The 22265-nt window shown below is 37.9% G+C and overlaps 1 protein-coding gene across 1 annotated transcript; it reads right to left on the reverse strand.

Annotated features, from left to right (window-relative positions):
- Nucleotides 1-7222: 7222 nt before the first annotated feature.
- Nucleotides 7223-9214, reverse strand: LOC123321690 (CTD nuclear envelope phosphatase 1 homolog). Its single transcript, XM_044909415.1, has 2 exons — nt 8275-9214; nt 7223-7236 (listed from the first exon to the last, which is right to left on the reverse strand). Exons 1-2 carry the CDS (start codon nt 9170-9172, stop codon nt 7223-7225), a joined length of 912 nt encoding a protein of 303 aa, XP_044765350.1. The 5' UTR covers nt 9173-9214.
- Between the last annotated feature and the right edge of the window lie 13051 nt (nt 9215-22265).

Below are 22265 nucleotides of genomic sequence, written 5' to 3' on the forward strand. Positions count from 1 at the left end.
AAATAAAAGAATGCAACTTTGAATCACGAAGTATGCGGTATCAAGAAAAGACTTACAGTTTGTTCCGGTACGGTCACACCACCACTTAGCGAAAAAAAAATGAAGCAAAGCAAAAGAAAACTCTAATAGGAAGAAAGAGTGAAAAAACGGAAATGAATTAAAGAATCAATTACAGAATCACTACCGAATCAAGACTGAAAACAGAATCGCAGAATGACTACCGAATGAATAATAATGAATAATCTTCGTCTGGTGGTGCGGCCCTATTTATTAACTCTCCAACATGTGGACGGTCACGTGATCAAAATTGCACTCAAAATTCGGAATTCTCGAATATTCTCCCCAGAAGAAATATTCTCGGTGGCGGTTATCTCTTTATCGGTAAAAGAAACTGTCGTTATCTGCAATCCACGATGCAATCCACTTTTTCTTTATTTTGGATTCTTACGGCGGATTAATGATGGAAATTTCAATTATACGGAATTTGAATTTATTAATCAGGATTCTGAAAAATATTTCCAAAATGAAACGGAATAACTATATTGAAACTGAAATCTCCATCAGACGGTGTTGCATTGTTTCAACTGGAAAATTCAGGGAAACGGATATTTAAAACGAGGCTTGATTTTTATTAAAAAACAATCAAGTATCGTTACAATGTACAAGGGGAAAAGAATGAAGAGAATTATTTTTCAAATTCTGATGAACATGAAAATGTGAATAGATATGAGATAAATTTCAATGAGCATATAAATACAGATGAATTTGAGATAGTCGTGAATCATTTAGATATATACAAAGAATCTGAAATAAATAAATTGATAGAAAAATATAAATCAGTATTTGCGAAAGATAAATATGATGTTGGAGCTGTAAGATATTATGAAGCTCATATCGACCTAATGGTAGATAAATACTGTTACAAACGTCCATATAGATGTTCAAATGAAGACAGAAAAGAAATAGAGAATCAAGTATCAAAATTATTAGAAAAAAATTTGATTGAAGAATCTTATAGTCCATTTGCTGCTCCTGTAACTCTGGCTTATAAAAAAGAAGACGGCAGAAAAACAAGGTTATGTATAGATTTCAGAGAATTGAACAAAATTGTCGTTCCTCAATCACAACCCTTTCCTTTGATTGAGGATTTAATGATTAAAACATAACTTGTAAATATTTCTCTACTTTCGACGTTAATTCCGCATTCTGGTCAATTCCTTTAAAAATTCAAGATAGATATAAAACTGCATTTGTAACACAAGAAGGTCATTTTCAATGGACATGTCTGCCATTTGGATTGAGGACTGCTCCAGCTATTTTTCAAAGGATATTGAGTAACATTTTAAGAAAATCCAAACTATGTGATTTTGCAGTTAATTTTATAGACGACATATTGATTTTTTCGAAAAGTTTTGAAGAACATTTATCACATCTATCGAGATTGTTGGAAGCAATTCAAAGAGAAGGTTTCAGACTAAAATTTTCGAAATGTAATTTTGCGAATAATCATGCCAAATATTTAGGTCATATAATAGAAAACAATTCAATTAGACCCCTGAAAGATAATTTAACAGCTGTGAAAAATTTTCCAATACCTGTTACAAAAAAAAATATACGTCAATTCTTAGGAAAAATAAATTTTTACCATAAGTTTGTTCCAAAAATTGCAGTCATTCTGGATCCATTACATAATTTATTGCGGAAAGATGTGAAATTTATATGGTCTAGAGAATGCCAAGAATCTTTCAATAAAATTAAATCATTGCTATGTTCTGAACCATTCCTGAAAATTTTCGATCCTGAATTACCAATAAGCATTTATACAGATGCTAGTATCAAAGGAGTGGGGGCGGTGCTGAAACAAGAAGATGAAAACGGGGACAGCAGACCGGTAGCTTATTTTTCAAAAAAATTAAATGAAGCGCAAAAAAAGAAGAAGGCAATATATCTAGAATGTCTAGCAATAAAAGAAGCTGTGAAATATTGGCAACATTGGCTGATGGGAAAAGAATTCGTAGTCTACTCAGATCATAAACCATTAGAAAATATGAATATTAAGGCTAGAACTGACGAGGAACTAGGAGATTTAATATATTATTTATCCCAATACAATTTAAAAATAAAATATAACCCAGGAAAATCAAATCAAGAAGCTGACTGTCTGAGTAGGAATCCAGTTTTAGAATCTTATGAAAATAATGACGATTTTTTAAAAGTAGTTAATTTGATAAACCTTGAAGATATTAAAAATGACCAAAAGAACAATTTAAATTTAGAAAATGGAAGACTTATATTAGAAAATGGAATCTATTACAAACGGAATAAGAGAGGAAAAAAAATTATGCTGTCGGAAAAATTCAGCAAAACTTTAATTAAAAATGTCCATGATCTCTACTGCCACATTGGACAGACACAGATGAAAAATAAAATAACACCGTTTTATACGGCAGAAAATATCAACAGAAACATTGAAAAAATTTGTGATGAATGTGAAATTTGCATTAGGAATAAATCAAGGAGAAAACCAAAATTTGGGTTAATGTCACAATTAGGTCCAGCAACACGACCCTTTGAAATTGTGTCTATTGATACTATTGGGGGATTTGGAGGATTGCGGTCTACAAAAAAATACTTACATCTTCTTGTGGATCATTTTACGAGATACGCCTACATATCAACATCGAGAAATCAAAGCTCTGGTGATTTCATAAAACTTTTGAAAAAAGTGACACCAGCTTACAATATTGATATGGTATTGACGGACCAATATCAGGATATTGTATATATCAGAATTTATACCAGGGTATAAATTCGAAAGAATTCAAACAATTCGTCATGACAGAGAATATAAAATTGGTTTTTACTGCTGTGGATGCACCATTTTCAAATGGTCTTAATGAAAGATTAAATCAAACTTTGGTAAATAAAATTAGATGTAAAATTAATGAAAGTGATAAAAAAACTGCATGGTCTTCTATTGCACAGAAACGTGTAGAAAAATATAATGAAACGGAACACACAGTCACGAAGTTTGCTCCAAAATATCTTTTGGAAGGCGAAAATATTAACATTCTACCAAGTGAATTAAAATCAACATGTACTAGAGAAATTTTAGAAAGAGATAGGAAAATAGCATTTCAAAATTCAGTGAGATCACATGAATATAATAAAAAATTATTCGACTCACACAGGAAAGATTATAAATTCAAAGACCTAGTCTATGTAGAAAATGGAAATCGGCTCAATAGGAAGAAATTGGAAGAATTGAGGATTGGACCATTCGAAATTCTGAAGAAGATTTCCGATTCAATCTATCAAGTTGATACTGGACACAGAAGAGCTGAATCAAATCTTTTTCACATAACGAAATTGTGTCCAGTGTTTGTTAGTGAATGAACGAGTACGTACATTCTAGTTTGAGGGGGGAGATGTAAAGAAAAGCATTAAAATCGCAGAGCTTTTCTTAAATATTATATTCGCGTTACCTGGAATGGCCGAACTGACACTTTATAATAAATTTTGAAGTTTTTTCGAATTGTCATAATAAATAGTTTCAGTTTAACAATTATATTGAAGAAGGTTGAATTAGAGGCTTTAAATGTTGTTTCCCTCTATTTTTGCAGGTTTGTTATATTGTGAGTTTTGTTATTGTTAATAAAGATACCCTCTATTTTTGCAGAGAAACGCAATTGAGTCTCAATTCATTTTAAATAGGAACTTCATTATATACATATAAATTAGTAATAACAGAGGGCCCAAATGAGTGCCCTGAGGTATACCCGAGGTGTTCTTGAATGCTCTCGACCTATAGCCATTAATAGAAACATACTGGGAGCGATTCAAAATGTACGAATCAACCCATCTTAGGAGACTACCACAAATACCCACCTCAGCAAGGCGACGAAACAACAAAGAGTGAGATATCTTATCGAAGGCCTTGCAGAAATCAGTGTACACTGAATCGACCTGAATGCGCGAGTCAAGATTATCTTGAACATTCTCCAGAAAACAAACGAGATTCGTTTCAACACCTTTACCTGGCATAGAACCATGTTGCTGGTCGATGATCAAACTTTTGACTTGGTGAAACATGGATTTATAATATATATTATAATGGCTGTGACTAGAGTCCCGACTCGGGACTCGTGTCCAGTCCCGAGTGACGTCATTATATTCGGGACTGATATTCGGTCCCGAATTCAACGATGCACTGCACTGGTGCTTTGAAATTATTATGCAGTGAAAGAAGTAGCGAAAATCATGAGCCTATACCCAGTCAAATAGAAACAATGATTTATATTTCAATCGGGCAGGTAGATATGAGTTGCTATAAAGATAAATATGTTGTTGAAGTATATTTTTTATTTTCAAATCATCACATTTATAAAGAGAAAAAAGAGCAATCTTGAAATGAAACATCTAAGGAGAACATTTTAAACAGAACAACTACCTTTACCTTTTTGGCTGAATTTTCATACACTTCAAATAAAAATACATGTTATTGGGGTGGCGTAGCATTGAATCGTTATTTCGTATAAAATATCATATATTTCACAAATATATTTCTCAGCTTCCTTTTCCGATCAAATTTTTTTTTAGTCAAGAATGGCTGTAAGGAAGAGGATCACTTCTGAATCAGAAATTGTCTGGCAATTCCTCTGGATCAATTTACACTAAGCAATTCTCAACTTTCTCATAAGTTAGAATTGCATACTTCGATGCTCCTTCCATGCTCATATTCAAAGATAGTATTTTCTCCTATCTTTGCAATCTTGAAAAAGCCCACACTATTTTTTGATAAGCAATCACTACTTGAATTTTGCCGCAACTATTCAAAACTAATATTATACGATTCGTGAACATAACCTCAAAACTCTCTTACAAGAGACTTGTTTGGTAGTTGAGTCATTTGATTTCGTCAGTCGGGACTGGACACGGATCCCGAGTCGGGACTCTAGTCACAGCCTATTATAATATATTGGGGTGTAAGGGGAATGGATGCGTTTTATAGCCTCTCCTCTCAAATGCCAACCTCACCTACTCGCGGTGCACCCTGTTCTTACGAACGAGGCTCTGGCGACCGAACATGAGCGGTATAACTCTGTTTCCCATAGTAACCTAGCCTGAACGTCGGCTTGAGCAGGAAATGGCTCTCTGCGTTGCATAAGTTACGTCTTAGACCTTGTCGTCTCAGGATACCTGTGCCACAAGATAATCTAGGTTAAACCGCAACCAAAGTTGCACTGACAGCGTTACCAGTGCAGCTTTCAAACACCTTCTAACGCAGCTCCTACAAAAAGATGGCTCAGTCGAACAGGACAAAATTTGTATCCGGAGGTAAAATACCCTCCCATTCGGATCTCCGGGGGAGGGTGCCTGAACGAGTGAATAATCGAACAACCACCAATGAAAAGCACATAGCTTTTGCAGCATGGAACGTCAGAACCTTGCTAGACAACCCCAGGGCCGACCGACCAGAGAGACGTACTGCCCTAATCGATAAGGAACTGCAACGTACATCCATTGCAATAGTTGCCATAAGCGAGGCACGCTTTTCGGACGACGGTAGCTTGGTAGAACAAGCGTATACTTTTTTCTGGAAAGGCTTGCCGGAAGGCGAAATCAGACAACATAGCGTAGGCTTTGCCATTAGAAACGACCTGGCCGCCAAACTAACCGAAAAACCAGTTGGCATCTCAGAACGTTTGATGACCCTACGCTTTCCTGCAGCGAATAACACGTTTGTGAAATCATTGCAGTATATGCACCCACTTTGAACTCCTCTGACAACTTAAAGGACACCTTCTACGAAACACTCGTTGCTACATTGAGTAAAATCCCAAAACGGGAACGAATTATTCTCCTTGGAGACTTCAACGCCAGAGTGGACAGATGTCAAGACTCAGAACTATGGCCGGGAATAATAGGGAAACACGGCACAGACAGCATCAATTCGAACGGAGAACGTCTGCTGGCTCTTTGTGCAGAACACAATATGTGTATAACGAACACCTATTTTATTACAAGACCCAATTCCAGGGGGACCTGGCGCCACCCGCGCTCAGGGCATTGGCATACTCTCGACTATGTGATCGTGAGAAGAAAAGATCTGAAAGAGGCGTTGGTCACTAAACCCAGAGCAGATCTGGAGTGCTGGACTGATCATAGGCTGGTAATCTCGAGAATGAAAATCTCAATGCTCCCAAAATACCCACGGAAGCCAAAGTATCTAAGAGAGAGCCTTCAAATCTCCAAACTACAAAACCCTTCTACAAAAGAAAGATTCACATCTGCCGTCAAAGATAGCCTTACACCACCGGATTATAATGACGACATTGAGAGTCATTGGCTCCGCTTCAAGACATCTCTTACAAATACAGCAAAAGAAATACTGGGCACAGGACGCACCCGAAAATCCCCAGACTGGTTCGCCGACAGCGAAACTCATATCGCACCTCTTTTGGAGGCAAAACACAAAGTGATGAAAACGGCAATTAACAAGCCTGGCGATGTTGCAGCCCAAAAGAGTCTTACAAACATAAAACGCGAGGCCCGTCAAGAAATAAGAAAAATCAAGGATAGCTGGTGGAAAAAAAAAGCTGGGGAAATACATACGATAACCATGATTATAGGCGTTTTTTCGAAGCTATTAAAACTGTTTAGGGTCCAAGCAGAAAAGCTAACTTTCCTATAAGAGATGCTCATGGAGCTCTACTAACTGATGATAGAAAAATTCTCGAAAGATGGAAGGAGCATTACTCGGAGGTCTTGAATCAAAATAACGACTCGGATTTATCCATTTTAGACCTGCTCCCCGCGTATAGTCCGATGACATCGCTTGATGACGAAATCTTAATGTCGGAAATAATAAGTGCGATAAAAATTATGAAAAATGATAAGTCACCAGGTCTAGACGTTATTCCAGCGGAGGTATTCAAAGCCCTGGATGAAGACATTGTCAATAATCTCCTAGCACTATTCCGCAAGACCTGGGAACAAGGAGATGTGCCACAAGACTTCAGAGACGCTTTAGTTATCAACCTCTATAAGAACAAAGGCGATACGTCAAATTGCAACAATTACAGGGGCATATCGTTGCTTAGCGTGGCCGGCAAAATTCTCTCGAAGATTATGGCTAATCGTCTGATTCCACTTTTAGAAAAGATTTTACCTGAATCCCAATGCGGCTTTCGACCAAATCGAGGTACGGTGGACCTAATTTTCACACTGCGACATCTGCAAGAGAAGGCGCGTGAACAACAATCAAGGATCTATACAGCCTACATTGATTTTAAGTAAGGCCTTCGACTCGGTGAATCGGAGAGCGCTATGGAAAATCATGGCCCGCCTCGGAGTACCCGAAAAATTCTTAGCAGTGTGTAAAAGCCTTCATACCAACAACACCGCTAGAATACAGCATAATGGCTCTACAACCGACCATTTCTCAACCAACTCTGGAATAAAACAAGGCTGTGTGTTAGCGCCTTCACTGTTCAATATTATCGCCATAGCTGTCTCGATAATTGCTGACATGAGTATGCCTGTAAGAGGTGTTGGAATAAGATTCAGATTTGATGGAAGCCTATTTAACCTGAAGCGCCTCAGAGCAAAAACCCGTTCAAAGGTTATCAATTTTGTAACGGGTTTGGTTCGGAAAAAGGGTTTAATCTCGAGCGCCAGCTATTCTTTCAATAGGGAGAAATAGCAAACCCACCCAGGTACCTACTAGTCGGAGACAGAGTTCGGGTTTATCTAAGGTGGTAGCGATAACAAGTACTTTAAAACCGAATTTATTACAACAATCTAAATTACAGTGAACCATACAGTTATTTCCAAGTCAAGAAATATATATAGCTGATGACCAAGTTCAAAAATGAGGAAAACAGAAATGCAATAACTTGTTTATACAAAATTTACAGCGACCGGGTGTCTCAGAAAGATCCAAGTCTCTGTAATCGGTTAATTTAGCAATGGGTTTGATCCCGAGCACTTCCAGTGATTTTCAGTGTACAGGCCAATCAGAATTTGAAACTATTTAATAAACGGGACGGGGCTGATGCAGGTGAAACATAATGCAACAATTTACAGGATAACGGGGTAGTTTATCGTGGTCTCTCCGTGGCAACCTTGGGTGTCACACGCCAAGCATTACCAGTAGAAAAACTTCGAGACCTCTGCCGATTGGTTTCCGTCACCAGATAGCCAGGCGACAGAAGTCTGCGTTAAAGGGGAAGTCTAAACGGAACACAAATGGGGTAGGACGGGATAGGTTACTGTTATCAGTTTCATACTCCTGCACTTGTGTCACTATATTTTCAAATGTTATTTCATTTTGTTGAGCTATCTGTTGTTTATCGTTAAACTGTGCTGTGAGGTTTATTGCTGAAGAATCATTTCTCTGAATTTTGCACAAAGGATGAACATATGGGGTATCGTTTTTAATCCACTGTCGATGCAGATGTAGATTCCTTGAAAGAACAGATCTAACATCTGCTGTAAATCTCAAGGCATCTAAAACAGGTAGAACATTCAGCAAAGCCATATCATACGGATCAGAAAACCATGATTTTATTGGAATTGCATTATCAGGATATGCTCTATAGGCACCTGGACTATTATCCAGAATGAAAACACTAGAGAGATCATTGCAGATGGCGCTCAGATCTTTTGTATATGATCCCAGATCAGGTGTGCAATGCTGCCTGTAGAATCTTCGTCGAAGTATTCCTCGCCCATTGTCTAATTTGTCCGCTACTGCAGCACCATAAATTTCCATACTAGCAGTGAATACTACCATTTCATACCATTGTGAAACTATATCTAGGAAAAAATCTACATGTGGTCTTTTGTGAACGAAGAATCTCACTGGGTGCCTATCAATAACAACCTTTAGTATAAAGTCTGGAGGGGTCCCAGGCCTCACTGTCTGTCTTATTACTCCATCATGATGGGAGTGAATAAGGGTTTCATCTAAATCTAGCACTAGGGTCTTTCTTTTTACTATACTAAGTCTATGCCTCGATAGAGGGGACAGGGGATACAGTTCATATTTCACTGATTGATGCTGAATGACTGCTCTAGCTTGCTTTTTAAGCATGAAACAGAGACATGTCCATACTCGAGAGGCAATCAGCATGAAAGCCCTTATTCCCATCTGTAACTGTTTCCACATTGAAAATTTATTTTAAGTTAACTTCCAATTTGGATACACATATATTCATTCAGCAATGAATGAATGAATGTATAAATAATGGACTCGAAAAGTTTAGCAAAGGACGACAATATACTGATAGGACAACAGTTCTCAATACGATGTTTCTTACCACCCTTGAAAACCGGAACTATAGCCGACACCTTCCACCGACTCGGAAAAACACAAGAAGTCAACGACTTATTAAAAATTAGGGATGGGCGAAAAATATCGATATATCGAAATATCGATATTTTTTAAAAAAATAATCGATAAATATCGTCGATATTTCGAATTCCGATACTATCGACTATCGATATTTATTTCGAAGTATCAAATTTCGATATTTTTTCATGTGTCGCACATCGTTGATTTGATGTGTAGTATAACGACCACGACAATAAGTGGTGTATTGAGTTAACTTCGTAGTTCAATCCTTCATATCTACGCATTGAACTCTATGGGTTCCCATAGAGAAAAGAAGTGCATGTGCAATTTGCACTCAAAATAGTAATTGATATTAGTTCTGTATTTTAAATAATGAAAATATTGATAACACTTCCAAATCTGTGCTTAATTCCGAATATTTTAATAAAGCTCATGTGTAACCACAAATTTGGTATATATCGTTAAACCGATATATTCAAATAATAAAAATATTAATAACACTTCCAAATCTGTGCTTAATTCCGAATATTTTAATAAAGCTCATGTGTAACCACAAATTTGGTATATATCGTTGAACCGATATATTCAAATAATAAAAATATTAATAACACTCCCAAATCTGTGCTTCATTCCGAATATTTTAATAAAGCTCATGTGTAACCACAAATTTGGTATATATCGTTAAACCGATATATTCAAATAATAAAAATATTAATAACACTTCCAAATCTGTGCTTAATTCCGAATATTTTAATAAAGCTCATGTGTAACCACAAATTTGGTATATATCGTTAAACCGATATATTCAAATAATAAAAATATTAATAACACTTCCAAATCTGTGCTTAATTCCGAATATTTTAATAAAGCTCATGTGTAACCACAAATTTGGTATATATCGTTAAACCGATATATTCAAATAATAAAAATATTAATAACACTCCCAAATCTGTGCTTCATTCCGAATATTTTAATAAAGCTCATGTGTAACCACAAATTTGGTATATATCGTTAAACCGATATATTCAAATAATAAAAATATTAATAACACTTCCAAATCTGTGCTTCATTCCGAATATTTTAATAAAGCTGATGTGTAACCACAAATTTGGTATATATCGTTAAACCGGTATATTCAAATAATAAAAATATTAATAACACTTCCAAATCTGTGCTTCATTCCGAATATTTTAATAAAGCTGATGTGTAACCACAAATTTGGTATATATCGTTAAACCGGTATATTCAAATAATAAAAATATTAATAACACTTCCAAATCTGTGTTTCATCCCGAAAATTCTAATATATCGATATATCGAAATATCGATATTTTTTCACGATATATATCGATACTGTCGAGAAATATCGATACAATATATATCGATATTTTTTTCACGTTTGCCCATCCCTATTAAAAATGATGAACAACGGCTGTGCTAGGGAATCGGCGCATTCTCTCAAGACAATGGGGGGGGATTCCATCTGGTCCTGGACCTCTGCACACATTCGCCGATCTCATTGCGTCGATTATTTCATCGACGGTATGGCATTTAAGTAGTTCGCGCCGTAACCCGAAGAAGGTACCACGAAATTTCCCATGAAAAAGGAGGCGAAAGATTGGGCAATCTCCGGGGCCGATGAAGCGCAAATGTCCCTCAAATACATTTCGGATGGAATTTTGCCGTGCTTCTTTTTAGCAGAAATGAAACTGAATAAACGTTTGGAGTTCTCCGATAGCTCAGACTCCACTATCCTCGTATAATTCTCAAAATCTTTCCTAATAAAACGCTTGGAAAGTGTTCGCAGTTCTCAAAACTTCATTAAGTCTTGTGGGTTGCCGTAAATCCTCCACTTCACATGATATTTATTCTTAGATTTTATTAATTTGACAGTTCCGTGTGAATAATAAACCGGAAATTTCAACAGATTCCGAGACTTAGGTACATTTTCAAGCATAATATTATTAAGAATATCATAAAACACATTGACATCATCATTTATATCTTCATTATTCAAAATTAAATTCCAATCAACATCTGCAATTTTATTATTTATTTGAGGAAAATCAGCATGTTTATAATTTAATATTCGATTCACGAAACCATCCTCGAGATATCGGTGTTTTTTGACGTCAAATAAAAACTCTAATCAGGGATGGTGCTCATCTTCATTAACAAAGGGAATTTCAACGTTAGATATTTCTTTACAATATCTTTACAAAGTATCAGATCGAGAATTTTATTTGAACTATTAGAAATGCAGTTAAACTGCATAAGTTCTGTGTACGTTGAAGTATCAATAATTCTAGAATACTTAGTTTCGACAGTTAAAGGTATCAAAAAAAATTCAGTTCATCCCTTACCCAATTTACAGACGAACAATTAAAATCCCCACAAAGTAAAAGTACATTATTCTGTATTCTGCCTTTATTGGCCTCCAGCTTGTCCACAAAGAATGACGAGCCATAGTCGTCTCCGGGTGGGAGATAAATGCAACATAAATATATTTTAACATTTTCTACAGTAATTAATAGCCAAAGATCTTCTGCATGGCTATTGAAATCAGATAGATATTGTACCGTGTAATCATTACGAACCCCAATTAAAACACCACCTCCATCTTTTTTGGACTGAAAGTAATTTTCAGTGTTTATCAATTCAGTGTCAAAAATACAATCTTTAAGCCAGGTTTCAGTTATAAACACAATATCGTAATTATTCAATTCTAAATTCATTTTAAAGTCTGTAAGATTAGTGCGCTAACCACGCACATTTTGATAGGCAATATACAGCATCATTTTGGTTAACACATCAACAAGAACAATTACAATAAACTAATATTTTTAGAGCTTACTTAAATCAGTCATAGAATGAACCTGAAAAATTTTGGCTCCATCAACCTTTCGAACAAGAATACCGCCATTCTGAATTCATACATACTTGTAGTTCTTTTCCTTAGCAGCCACTCTTGTCTCCCTGAACAAAATTTTATTCGCAGTTGTCAAGTGCTCATTTACGTAGAACCGCTTAGAAACATCGAACAATTCCAGACCTGGCTTACCACCCAATTCAGGTTTCTTGGATTTAGCAGCTGACAAAAAAAAAGAGTCTCTGTCAAGCTTCCTGTCGAACTTTACAATAATGTTCTTTGGTTTATTTTCCAGTTTAGTCGGAACTCGCGTTATAGTATTCACTGAGCCATCTGTCACCTCGTGTCCGATGAAATTGCCAATTTTCTTCACGATTTCAAACAAATTTTCATTCTTTCTTTCAGGAACATCCATTATTTCCACATTATTACTACGCAGACGCTGCTCCACATTGCCGAACCTTTTTTTTTGGTGTAGCAGGGGGAAAATCTGCAAACAGACGAACACACCCTCTGCTGAGGGGGAACAGTGTGGGGATTCTCACTCTCTGAGCTCGAGACCCACTAAAAACCCTGCTTCTTTATAGGTTCCGGGCATTTTGCCTATTAATCAGTTGACTCTTATGGTTTCTGGACTCTCACACGATCATAGTCGTGTTGATAGTTGTATGCTGCCTATAGCTTTTATAGGTTAAGCTCTTCTTTGGTTACATTTAAATCCTTAACTGATCTCTCGGTCTTCGGTGGTAGGTTCTTGACCTTCTAGCTTCTTCCGTTGGATCGTAGTCGACTAATCTTCGTAGTTCCTCATTTGGATGTTGTTTGGCTTTGTCGAATATCCTTTCCGCCTTTCTCTTCATAAATTCTGTAACTGGTTCCCATTCCAAGTCCTTGTAGATTTGTTTGTTCCTAACAAACCAGGGTACGTCCATCGCCATTCTAAGGAGTTTATTCTCAGTGGCCTGTATTCTCTTGATGTGATTCTTGGCTGCGAAGCCCCATGCCGCCGATCCATATGTGAGTTGTGGTCGCGCAATAGTTTTAATCATCGTCAACTTGATGTTCTTATTCATATGACTTCTTCTGCCTATGAGTGGATAAAGTTTACTCATTGCGGCTTTTGTTTTATCAACAGCATATTTGATGTGGTTTTTCCATGTAAGTCCTCTGTCAAGCGTCACTCCTAGGTATGTTGCTTCATTTTTCCATTCAACCTCTTCTCCATCAACTTCAAGGTTTTCTCCCATCCTCAATCTTCTCTTTTGCAGTAATATTGCTTGAGTCTTTCTTCCATTGATTTGGATTTTCCATTTGATGCACCATTTGAGTAATTCATCTATGGCTTCCTGCAGTCTCCGGTGTATGATCTCTGGGGGTCGATGTCTGAACGCTATTCCTGTGTCATCTGCGTACAAGGTGAGCATATTTCTAGCATTCTTCGGGATATCATAAACATATATTACGTAAAGCAGAGGTCCAAGTACCGATCCTTGAGGCACTCCCGCTTCCAATTGTCTGGTTCGAGAGGTTGCTCCATCTATCTTGACATAAAAGTTTCTATTCCTCAGATAATTCCTTATAATCTTGCATAGCTTGGTCGAATATCCTGCTTTTTTCATCTTGTAGATTAGGCCTTCGTGCCATACTCTATCAAAAGCTCTCTCGATATCCATCAGAACTAATCCTGTGGCCTGTTCGGTCTGCATTCCTTCGGTGACGTATTCTATGAGCCGTAGTAATTGGAGTTCAGTCGAGTGTTCTCGTCGAAATCCAAATTGTTCGGGTGGAATTATCTTCAACATTTCTGTTTCCTCATTCAGCCTTTTGGCGATAACCCTCTCGACGACTTTTCCTAGTGCTGATAGTAGGCTGATTGGTCTATAATTTTGAGGAAATTTCCGTTCCTTTCCAGGCTTGTTGAAAACTATCATTTCTGCAGTTTTCCATCTCTTTGGGTAGTATTCGGTCCTCATCACTCCGTTTGTTATATTCGTCAAGGCTGCTATTCCTTTTCTAGGCAATTTCTTCAACATATAATTCGTTATCCTATCTTCTCCCGGTGCTTTCCGGTTTTTCAGTTTCATTATTATCTCTTTGATTTCTGTTGGTGAAGCCGGTTTTGGAATGATTTCGGTTTCCGGTGGTTCCATCATCAGTTCTTCGTTTGCCTCCACTTCTTCTTCTAGATCTTCATTGTCATCATCATTTCTGTAATTTATTCTGGCTTCTCTCTCAATCGAGTCGGCAAGTGCTTCGGCTTTTTCAAGTCTCGTATATACCATTCCGTTTGCTCCATGCAGTGGAGGTATAACTGTCTGTTCTCGTCGTAAGCGTTTTTGCATTTTCCAAGCCGAGTGATCTATTGCATTCAGTTCCCTTAATCTCTGGTGCCATCTGTTATTACGCAGTTCTGTTAAAGCATTTTTCAATATCTGACTATGCTTATTCAGTTTCTTCTTGTCTTCTTCTCTTTTTGTTGTTCTGTAGATTTTCCTGAGTCTTCTGTTCTTTTTTATAAGTTCCTTTATATCCCTTGGCGTATCTCCATGTGAATGTTTCGGAATTGGTTGCCTTATTCTCTTGGTGCTTTCTTCATAGGCTTCTTTTATTTGATTTTCCAATTTTTCAACTGCTTCATCTAATTCATCCCGGGTGTTTATTTGGGAAATTTCCGTGATTTTCTCCTGAAGTAAATTCTTATATTTCTCCCAGTCTGTGCGATCCTTGGTTTGTGTCTCTTCTTCGTTTCTTGGGCCATGTCCCACTATGAATTCTATGGGATTGTGGTCTGAAGTTCCGTCTTCTATTGTATCAATGCTGATTTCTTCAGTGATGTCTTTCATTACGACAATATCCAGTACATCGGGTAGTCCATTTACTCTTGGTATGTAGGTCGGTATATCAGGTCCTATCACAACTGCATCAAGTTTTTCAGCATAAATCTTCAGTCTTCTCCCGTTGGTATTTTCCACCCTACTGTTCCATTCCTGCGATTTGCAGTTAAGATCACCAATTATGATTTTCGGGTGTCTTCCTTCTAGTAGCATTTTCAGATCCTCTTCCAGCATGTCCTTATCCGGTGATTTATAAGTCGAAATAATCTTCACTTGTCCTCGATTGGTATTCACAATAATCGATATTGCTTCTACTTCTTGACCATTGAATATTTGGTCGAAATGGTGATCCATATTCCTTCTAGCCAGTATAGCAACGCCACCTGTGCTGTTAGGTCTATCATTTCTGTAGATATCGTAATTGGGAAATGCTATCCGAACGTTGGGGTTAAGTCTTGTTTCTTGGAGAGCTATGACATCTGGTCTCTTCTCTTCGATCAGTTCTTCGAATTCTGGTCTGCGGGCTCTCAATCCTTCGACGTTCCAAGAGACGATTATGAGATTGTTCTTTATCGTCGTATCAGCCATTAAATATTCTTAATAATTTGCTGCATCTTCTTCTCAATCTCCAGATTCTGCATCATCGTGCTGAGGAGGTTTTTCGTGAACTTATCCAGTTCCTCAGTGATTCCAGAAATTCCTTTTCTGGTTTCGGCTTTTTTGACGGTTTTTGCCTTTTCTGTCTTTTTCTCTGGTTTCTTCGTCTCTTTGACTGCTTTGGTTGCAGTTTCCTGGGGTTTCTTCACTTCCGAAGAGTTTTGGGCTGGCTTCGGAGTATTTCGTGTTGGCCTCGAGCTGGTTTGGTTTGATCTTGGCGATCTCTTGGCCTTTTTAGTGACCAATTTCCATTCGCTACATCCCTTGTAGCTGGCTGGATGTCCTTGCTCTCCACAGAGAACACAAGAAGCATTTCGCTCCTCGTTCTCCCTGGTAAGCGTACACTCCTTGGAGCTGTGATTACCGGAGCATTTCACGCACCTCCATGGAAAAGTGCACTTACTTTGGGCATGTCCATATCGCTGACAGCGATAACATTGTCCAGGCCCGGTCGTCCTTCTCTTAGGTTCAACAACACAGTTCATGTTGTAGAGCCTTCTCACCTCGAAGATACCCTTATTCTGGGTTTTAACCAGCAATAAGGGCATCGGCTTTTTTGTTATATTTGAGGTCATCCTTATGACCTCAGCATCGACGATCCCTTGATCCTTGAGGTCGTCAAGGATCGTCGGGATATCTGCATCCAGCGGTAGGTATCTCACTACCGCGTAAATTTTCTTTTCCTCCTCTCGTTGGACCGGTGTGAACCTAGCAGACCGTTTCCAGCAGACCGTTCGACGGAAACACCCGAACGCGGTGACCAGTGGCGTACAGCCAAAATTTAATAACACGGAAACTATTCGTCGGAGCATAACCATATTTGGTGTGTAGGATGTTTATATCGATCTGATTAACCACAAAAAAAATCAGCGACTCGCATAGGGATCCAGGGGGTATTTCGTCATCCCCTAAATTTTAAAATTTTATAACGGGAAAACTATTCGCTGGAGCATAACCATATTTGGTATATAGGATCTATATATCGATGTGATTGACCACAAAAAAAATCAGCGACTCGCATAGGGATCCAGGGGGTGATTAGTCATCCCCTAAATTTCAAAATTTTATAACACGGAAACTATTCGCCGGAGCATAACCATATTTGGAATGTAGGATCTTTATATCGATGTGATAAACCACAAAAAAAATCAGCGACTCGCATAGGGATCCAGGGGGTGATTCGTCATCCCCTAAATTTCAAAATTCGATAGCACGGAAACTACTCGCCGGAGCATAACCATATTTGGAATGTAGGATCTTTATATCCATGTGATTAACCACACAAAAAATCAGCGACTCGCATAGGGATCCAGGGGGTGATTCGTCATCCCCTAAATTTCAAAATTTTATAACAGGGAAACTATTCGCCGGAGCATAACCATATTTGGAATGTAGGATCTTTATATCGATGTGATTAACCACACAAAAAATCAGCGACTCGCATAGGGATCCAGGGGGTGATTAGTCATCCCCTAAATTTCAAAATTTTATAACACGGAAACTATTCGCCGGAGCATAACCATATTTGGAATGTAGGATCTTTATATCGATGTGATTAACCACAAAAAAAATCAGCGACTCGCATAGGGATCCAGGGGGTGATTCGTCATCCCCTAAATTTCAAAATTCGATAGCACGGAAACTACTCGCCGGAGCATAACCATATTTGGAATGTAGGATCTTTATATCAATGCGATTAACCACAAAAAAAAATCAGCGACTAGTTTCCGTGTTATCGAATTTTGAAATATAAGGGATGACTAATCACCCCCTGGATCCCTATGCGAGTCGCTGATTTTTTGTGTGGTTAATCACATTGATATAAAGATCCTACATTCCAAATATGGTTATGCTCCGGCGAATAGTTTCCCTGTTATAAAATTTTGAAATTTAGGGGATGACGAATCACCCCCTGGATCCCTATGCGAGTCGCTGATTTTTTGTGTGGTTAATCACATGGATATAAAGATCCTACATTCCAAATATGGTTATGCTCCGGAGAATAGTTCGGTGTTATAAAATTTTGAAATTTAGGGGATGACTAATCACCCCCTGGATCCCTATGCGAGTCGCTTATTTTTTTTTGTGGTCAATCTCATCGATATATAGATCCTATATACCAAATATGGTTATGCTCCAGCGAATAGTTTTCCCGTTATAAAATTTTGAAATTTAGGGGATGACGAAATACCCCCTGGATCCCTATGCGAGTCACTGATTTTTTTTGTGGCCAATCACATCGATATATAGATCTTATATACCAAATATGGTTATGCTCCGGCGAATAGTTTTCCCGTTATAAAATTTTGAAATTTAGGGAATGACGAATCACCCCCTTGATCCCTATGCGAGTCGCTGATTTTTTGTGTGTTTCATCACATGGATATAAAGATCCTACATTCCAAATATGGTTATGCTCCGGCGAATAGTTTCCCTGTTATAAAATTTTGAAATTTAGGGGATGACGAATCACCCCCTGGATCCCTATGCGAGTCGCTGGTTTTTTGTGTGGTTAATCACATGTATATAAAGATCCTACATTCCAAATATGGTTATGCTCCGGCGAATAGTTTCGGTGTTATAAAATTTTGAAATATAGGGGATGACTAATCACCCCCTGGATCCCTATGCGAGTCGCTGATTTTTTGTGTGGTTAATCACATGTATATAAAGATCCTACATTCCAAATATGGTTATGCTCCGGCGAATAGTTTCGGTGTTATAAAATTTTGAAATATAGGGGATGACTAATCACCCCCTGGATCCCTATGCGAGTCGCTGATTTTTTTTGTGGTCAATCACATCGATATATAGATCCTATATACCAAATATGGTTATGCTCCAGCGAATAGTTTTCCCGTTATAAAATTTTGAAATTTAGGGGATGACGAAATACCCCCTGGATGCCTATGCGAGTCGCTGATTTTTTTTGTGGTCAATCACATCGATAGATAGATCCTATTTACCAAATATGGTTATGCTCCGGCGAATAGTTTTCCCGTTATAAAATTTTGAAATTTAGGGGATGACGAAATACCCCCTGGATCCCTATGCGAGTCGCTGATTTTTTTTGTGGTCAATCAGATCGATATATAGATCCTATATACCAAATATGGTTATGCTCCAGCGAATAGTTTTCCCGTTATAAAATTTTGAAATTTAGGGGATGACGAAATACCCCCTGGATCCCTATGCGAGTCGCTGATTTTTTTTGTGGTCAATCACATCGATAGATAGATCCTATTTACCAAATATGGTTATGCTCCGGCGAATAGTTTTCCCGTTATAAAATTTTGAAATTTAGGGGATGACGAATCACCCCCTTGATCCCTATGCGAGTCGCTGATTTTTTGTGTGGTTAATCACATGGATATAAAGATCCTACATTCCAAATATGGTTATGCTCCGGCGAATAGTTTCCGTGTTATCGAATTTCGAAATATAAGGGATGACGAATCACCTCCTGGATCCCTATGCGAGTCGCTGATTTTCTTTTTAGTTAATCACATCGATATAAACATCCTACACACCAAATATGGTTATGCTCCGACGAATAGTTTCCGTGTTATAAAATTTTGGCTGTACGCCACTGGTCACCGCGTTCGGGTGTTTCCGCCGAACGGTCTGCTGGAAACGGTCTGCTAGGTTCACACCGGTTCTCGTTGGAGAGTGTAAAACTCTCTGTTGATTTTGTGGAGGAATTCAGTCATCCTTCGATGATCATCGGCGGTTTGTGGGACGATTCTTATACCGTCCTTTACTGTCGTCGCTTTTTGGTATTAAATACCGTTCCGCTTCAAGGCGTTTGAAATTGACGTCCATTCGGACGTACCTCTCAGGGTAACTGGGGGGATTTTTTCTTTTCTCTCCACTGGAGTGGTTTTCTCTTGGGCTGGGGTTTCCAAGACTCTTTTTTTGTTTGAGTCTTCATTGGACGAGGAGCTATCCTTTCTCACTCTTTTGGCGGGTGGGGAAATTTTGTTTTGAGGGGTTTTGACCACCTCCATCTTCTGTTTTTGAACCGGTAAGTTCACTTCTTGGACATTTTTCAAAATAATGTTCTTTTTGAGTGCTTTGGAGTAAGGACTTTCCTTATTTCCCTCCTGCAACTCGAGCCTCTCCCTGAGATTTTTAATCTCAGCAACTAAGCTAGATACGCATCTATCTAGCTCATTCACCCTCGCTTTCAAACTTGCGTTCTCCTCTCTCAAAATATCGTGTTCGGACACGACATTAGCGATTTCTGGCGCGTCTTCTTCCATTACGGAATCGCAGTCCGAATGGTCAGACATTTTAAAATCTGATTAATAATTACTTTGCTACTCAAAGAAATTGGAAATAAAATTTTTCAAGACAAAAAAGAAAAATTTATCTCATGCATAAAAACAAAACGACTCATCAAAAATTCTCTACGCTATGAGAAAAATCAGAAAGAAAGATACGAAAAATAAGCTCACCTGATGTTTTCTGCAGTACCAACGAGAAAGAAAAAATTCTCTGGACACTTAGGATGAACACCAACTTTGAGAATTTTAACGAATTAAAATTCCGATAACAAATATAGAACCTACACAAACTTCACAGACGGAATCAAATATTCCGTAGCTTGGTTAGTGGGCACTTTCACCTCCGCTTTCACTTTTACGGCACTGTGACACTTCGACTTTCTCGTCCGCTTTCTCTTTTATAGCACTAAGAGCACTGTAGCACGTCTTCTCCTGACTCGGAATTTGCCGAACCTCGCCTCCATAATTCCAATCCTCTTCTTCAAGGTTTCATTTTTCATTCTCCGCCTTCAGGTAACTGGTCACCCTTATAGCCTCATCCAAATGGGATAATTTATTCTCGAAATCTGACACTTGATTGGAGCAAAAGTCGACCGAGCTACGCAACTCTCTGATTTCGCTTCTGACTTCACAAAGCTCGGTCTTGAGAGCAGTTACCAGCTCAGCATGAACGGCAATACCCCCCGATCCATCGTCGACCTCCTGCTCACTGCCCCCGTCATCAAACGACGCCACTGTCGCGACAGAATCCTGACTTCGACAGTTCCTACAACTCCACTGATTATATTATCAGGCAAGGTTGCGAAAACAACACCTAGAGAACCAAAAACTTTCGCGAAAGAAACATTTCCTCCATCGACGTAAAATACCATCGTAATTTTGAAAGATAAGAAAATTATAAGGAACTGTACAGAACGCACATACCTATGATTAATAAAAAAAAAATTAAAATTTATAAATTCAAAATACCCAATCCAATCAAAACAATGAGAATGTGTTTCATTTTTTACCCGGAAACAGTGCCTCGTACAGCAAAAAGTCAAGAGACCGAATTTGCTCCAAATTAAATAAGGATTTAAAAAGTAATTTTTATTGTCGAAAAAACCAGTGGCGTATAATTTTTTTATCTGAAAATGCAGTCTCGCTGCAGTACGGAGGCCACTGGTAGAATAGAAAAGAAAAGATATTATGCAAAAAATGCTCCTTGACGCTCAAAACCTATGTATCAAATTTCATGAAAATATTTCGAGCAGTGTGAAAGTTATTAATAAAAATCATTTTTTTTCTATAATTTTAACACCCCGTATCTCGGAGAGGAAACATTTGTCGACATATATTTATATGACAAACTAGGACTTATTTTTGATGTAGAATACGTGATGGTTAAAATTTCTTGGTTATGATCTGGACCACCCTGTATTTGACAGCGTCTGTTTCAAAATAGCGACCACCCCTGTTGGCAGACGCTTACGATCTTGGTAATAATTGGAAAGTTCTAATCGATTTTTTCACATCTTTTCAATTTTTCTTATCCAATAAGGCGACCACTCACGAACGGCAGACGGACGGTTTCAAGTTCACATTATTAAAATGAACCAAAGTGCCAAACCAAACCTTTGGTAACTTATGAGGTAGTTGTTTTTGCTGCCAGCTCTCGGACTATAATGAGAGAATTTGGAATCAGAAAGCCTGGGCCTCTCTGACCAAGAATATCCCATCAGCGAATCTTGGTGGCGAAATGATGAAGAAAACCAGCATTGAAAAAAAATTCACTACGATGCTAAGTCGAAAAAGAAATTAGGAATGGGAAACGATATCAATATTGCGAGATACAAGAAATATTCTGGATCCTTAAAATCTTCAAACTTCGACCTATTCAGGAAATAATTAATAAATTAATCGACTTACCTGAAGGAAGATTAATAGAAAATTTCCGAGCTTGTCCTTGATATAATTATTACATTGTAGTTTCCGTGAAATCTACTCCATCAGCACGATTCTTAAGAGTTGACGAAAAACACCTCTCTTCGTCGTCCCATATCCCGGTACACCATATATCCATGCCGTGAAAGTGCGAGTCTCAAAAAATCACTTTACATCAGGGAGCTAGATTTAGGTAGTGAGTATCTAACGAAACCTATAATCTGGGAGGGTGGGTAATAATTATATCTACGGACAAGCTCGGAAAATTACAATTAATCTTCCTTCAGGTAAGTCGATTAATTTATTAATTTTCCTTCGCTTGTCTTTGATATAATTAT

The sequence above is a fragment of the Coccinella septempunctata genome, chromosome X, assembly GCF_907165205.1.
Source record: "Coccinella septempunctata chromosome X, icCocSept1.1, whole genome shotgun sequence".
Lineage (NCBI taxonomy): Eukaryota > Metazoa > Arthropoda > Insecta > Coleoptera > Coccinellidae > Coccinella > Coccinella septempunctata.

Excerpts from the sequence above, each read along its gene's own strand:
- LOC123321690 (XM_044909415.1), bottom strand. The coding sequence starts at position 9,172 with ATGTGGAAACAGTTACAGATGGGAATAAGGGCTTTCATGCTGATTGCC.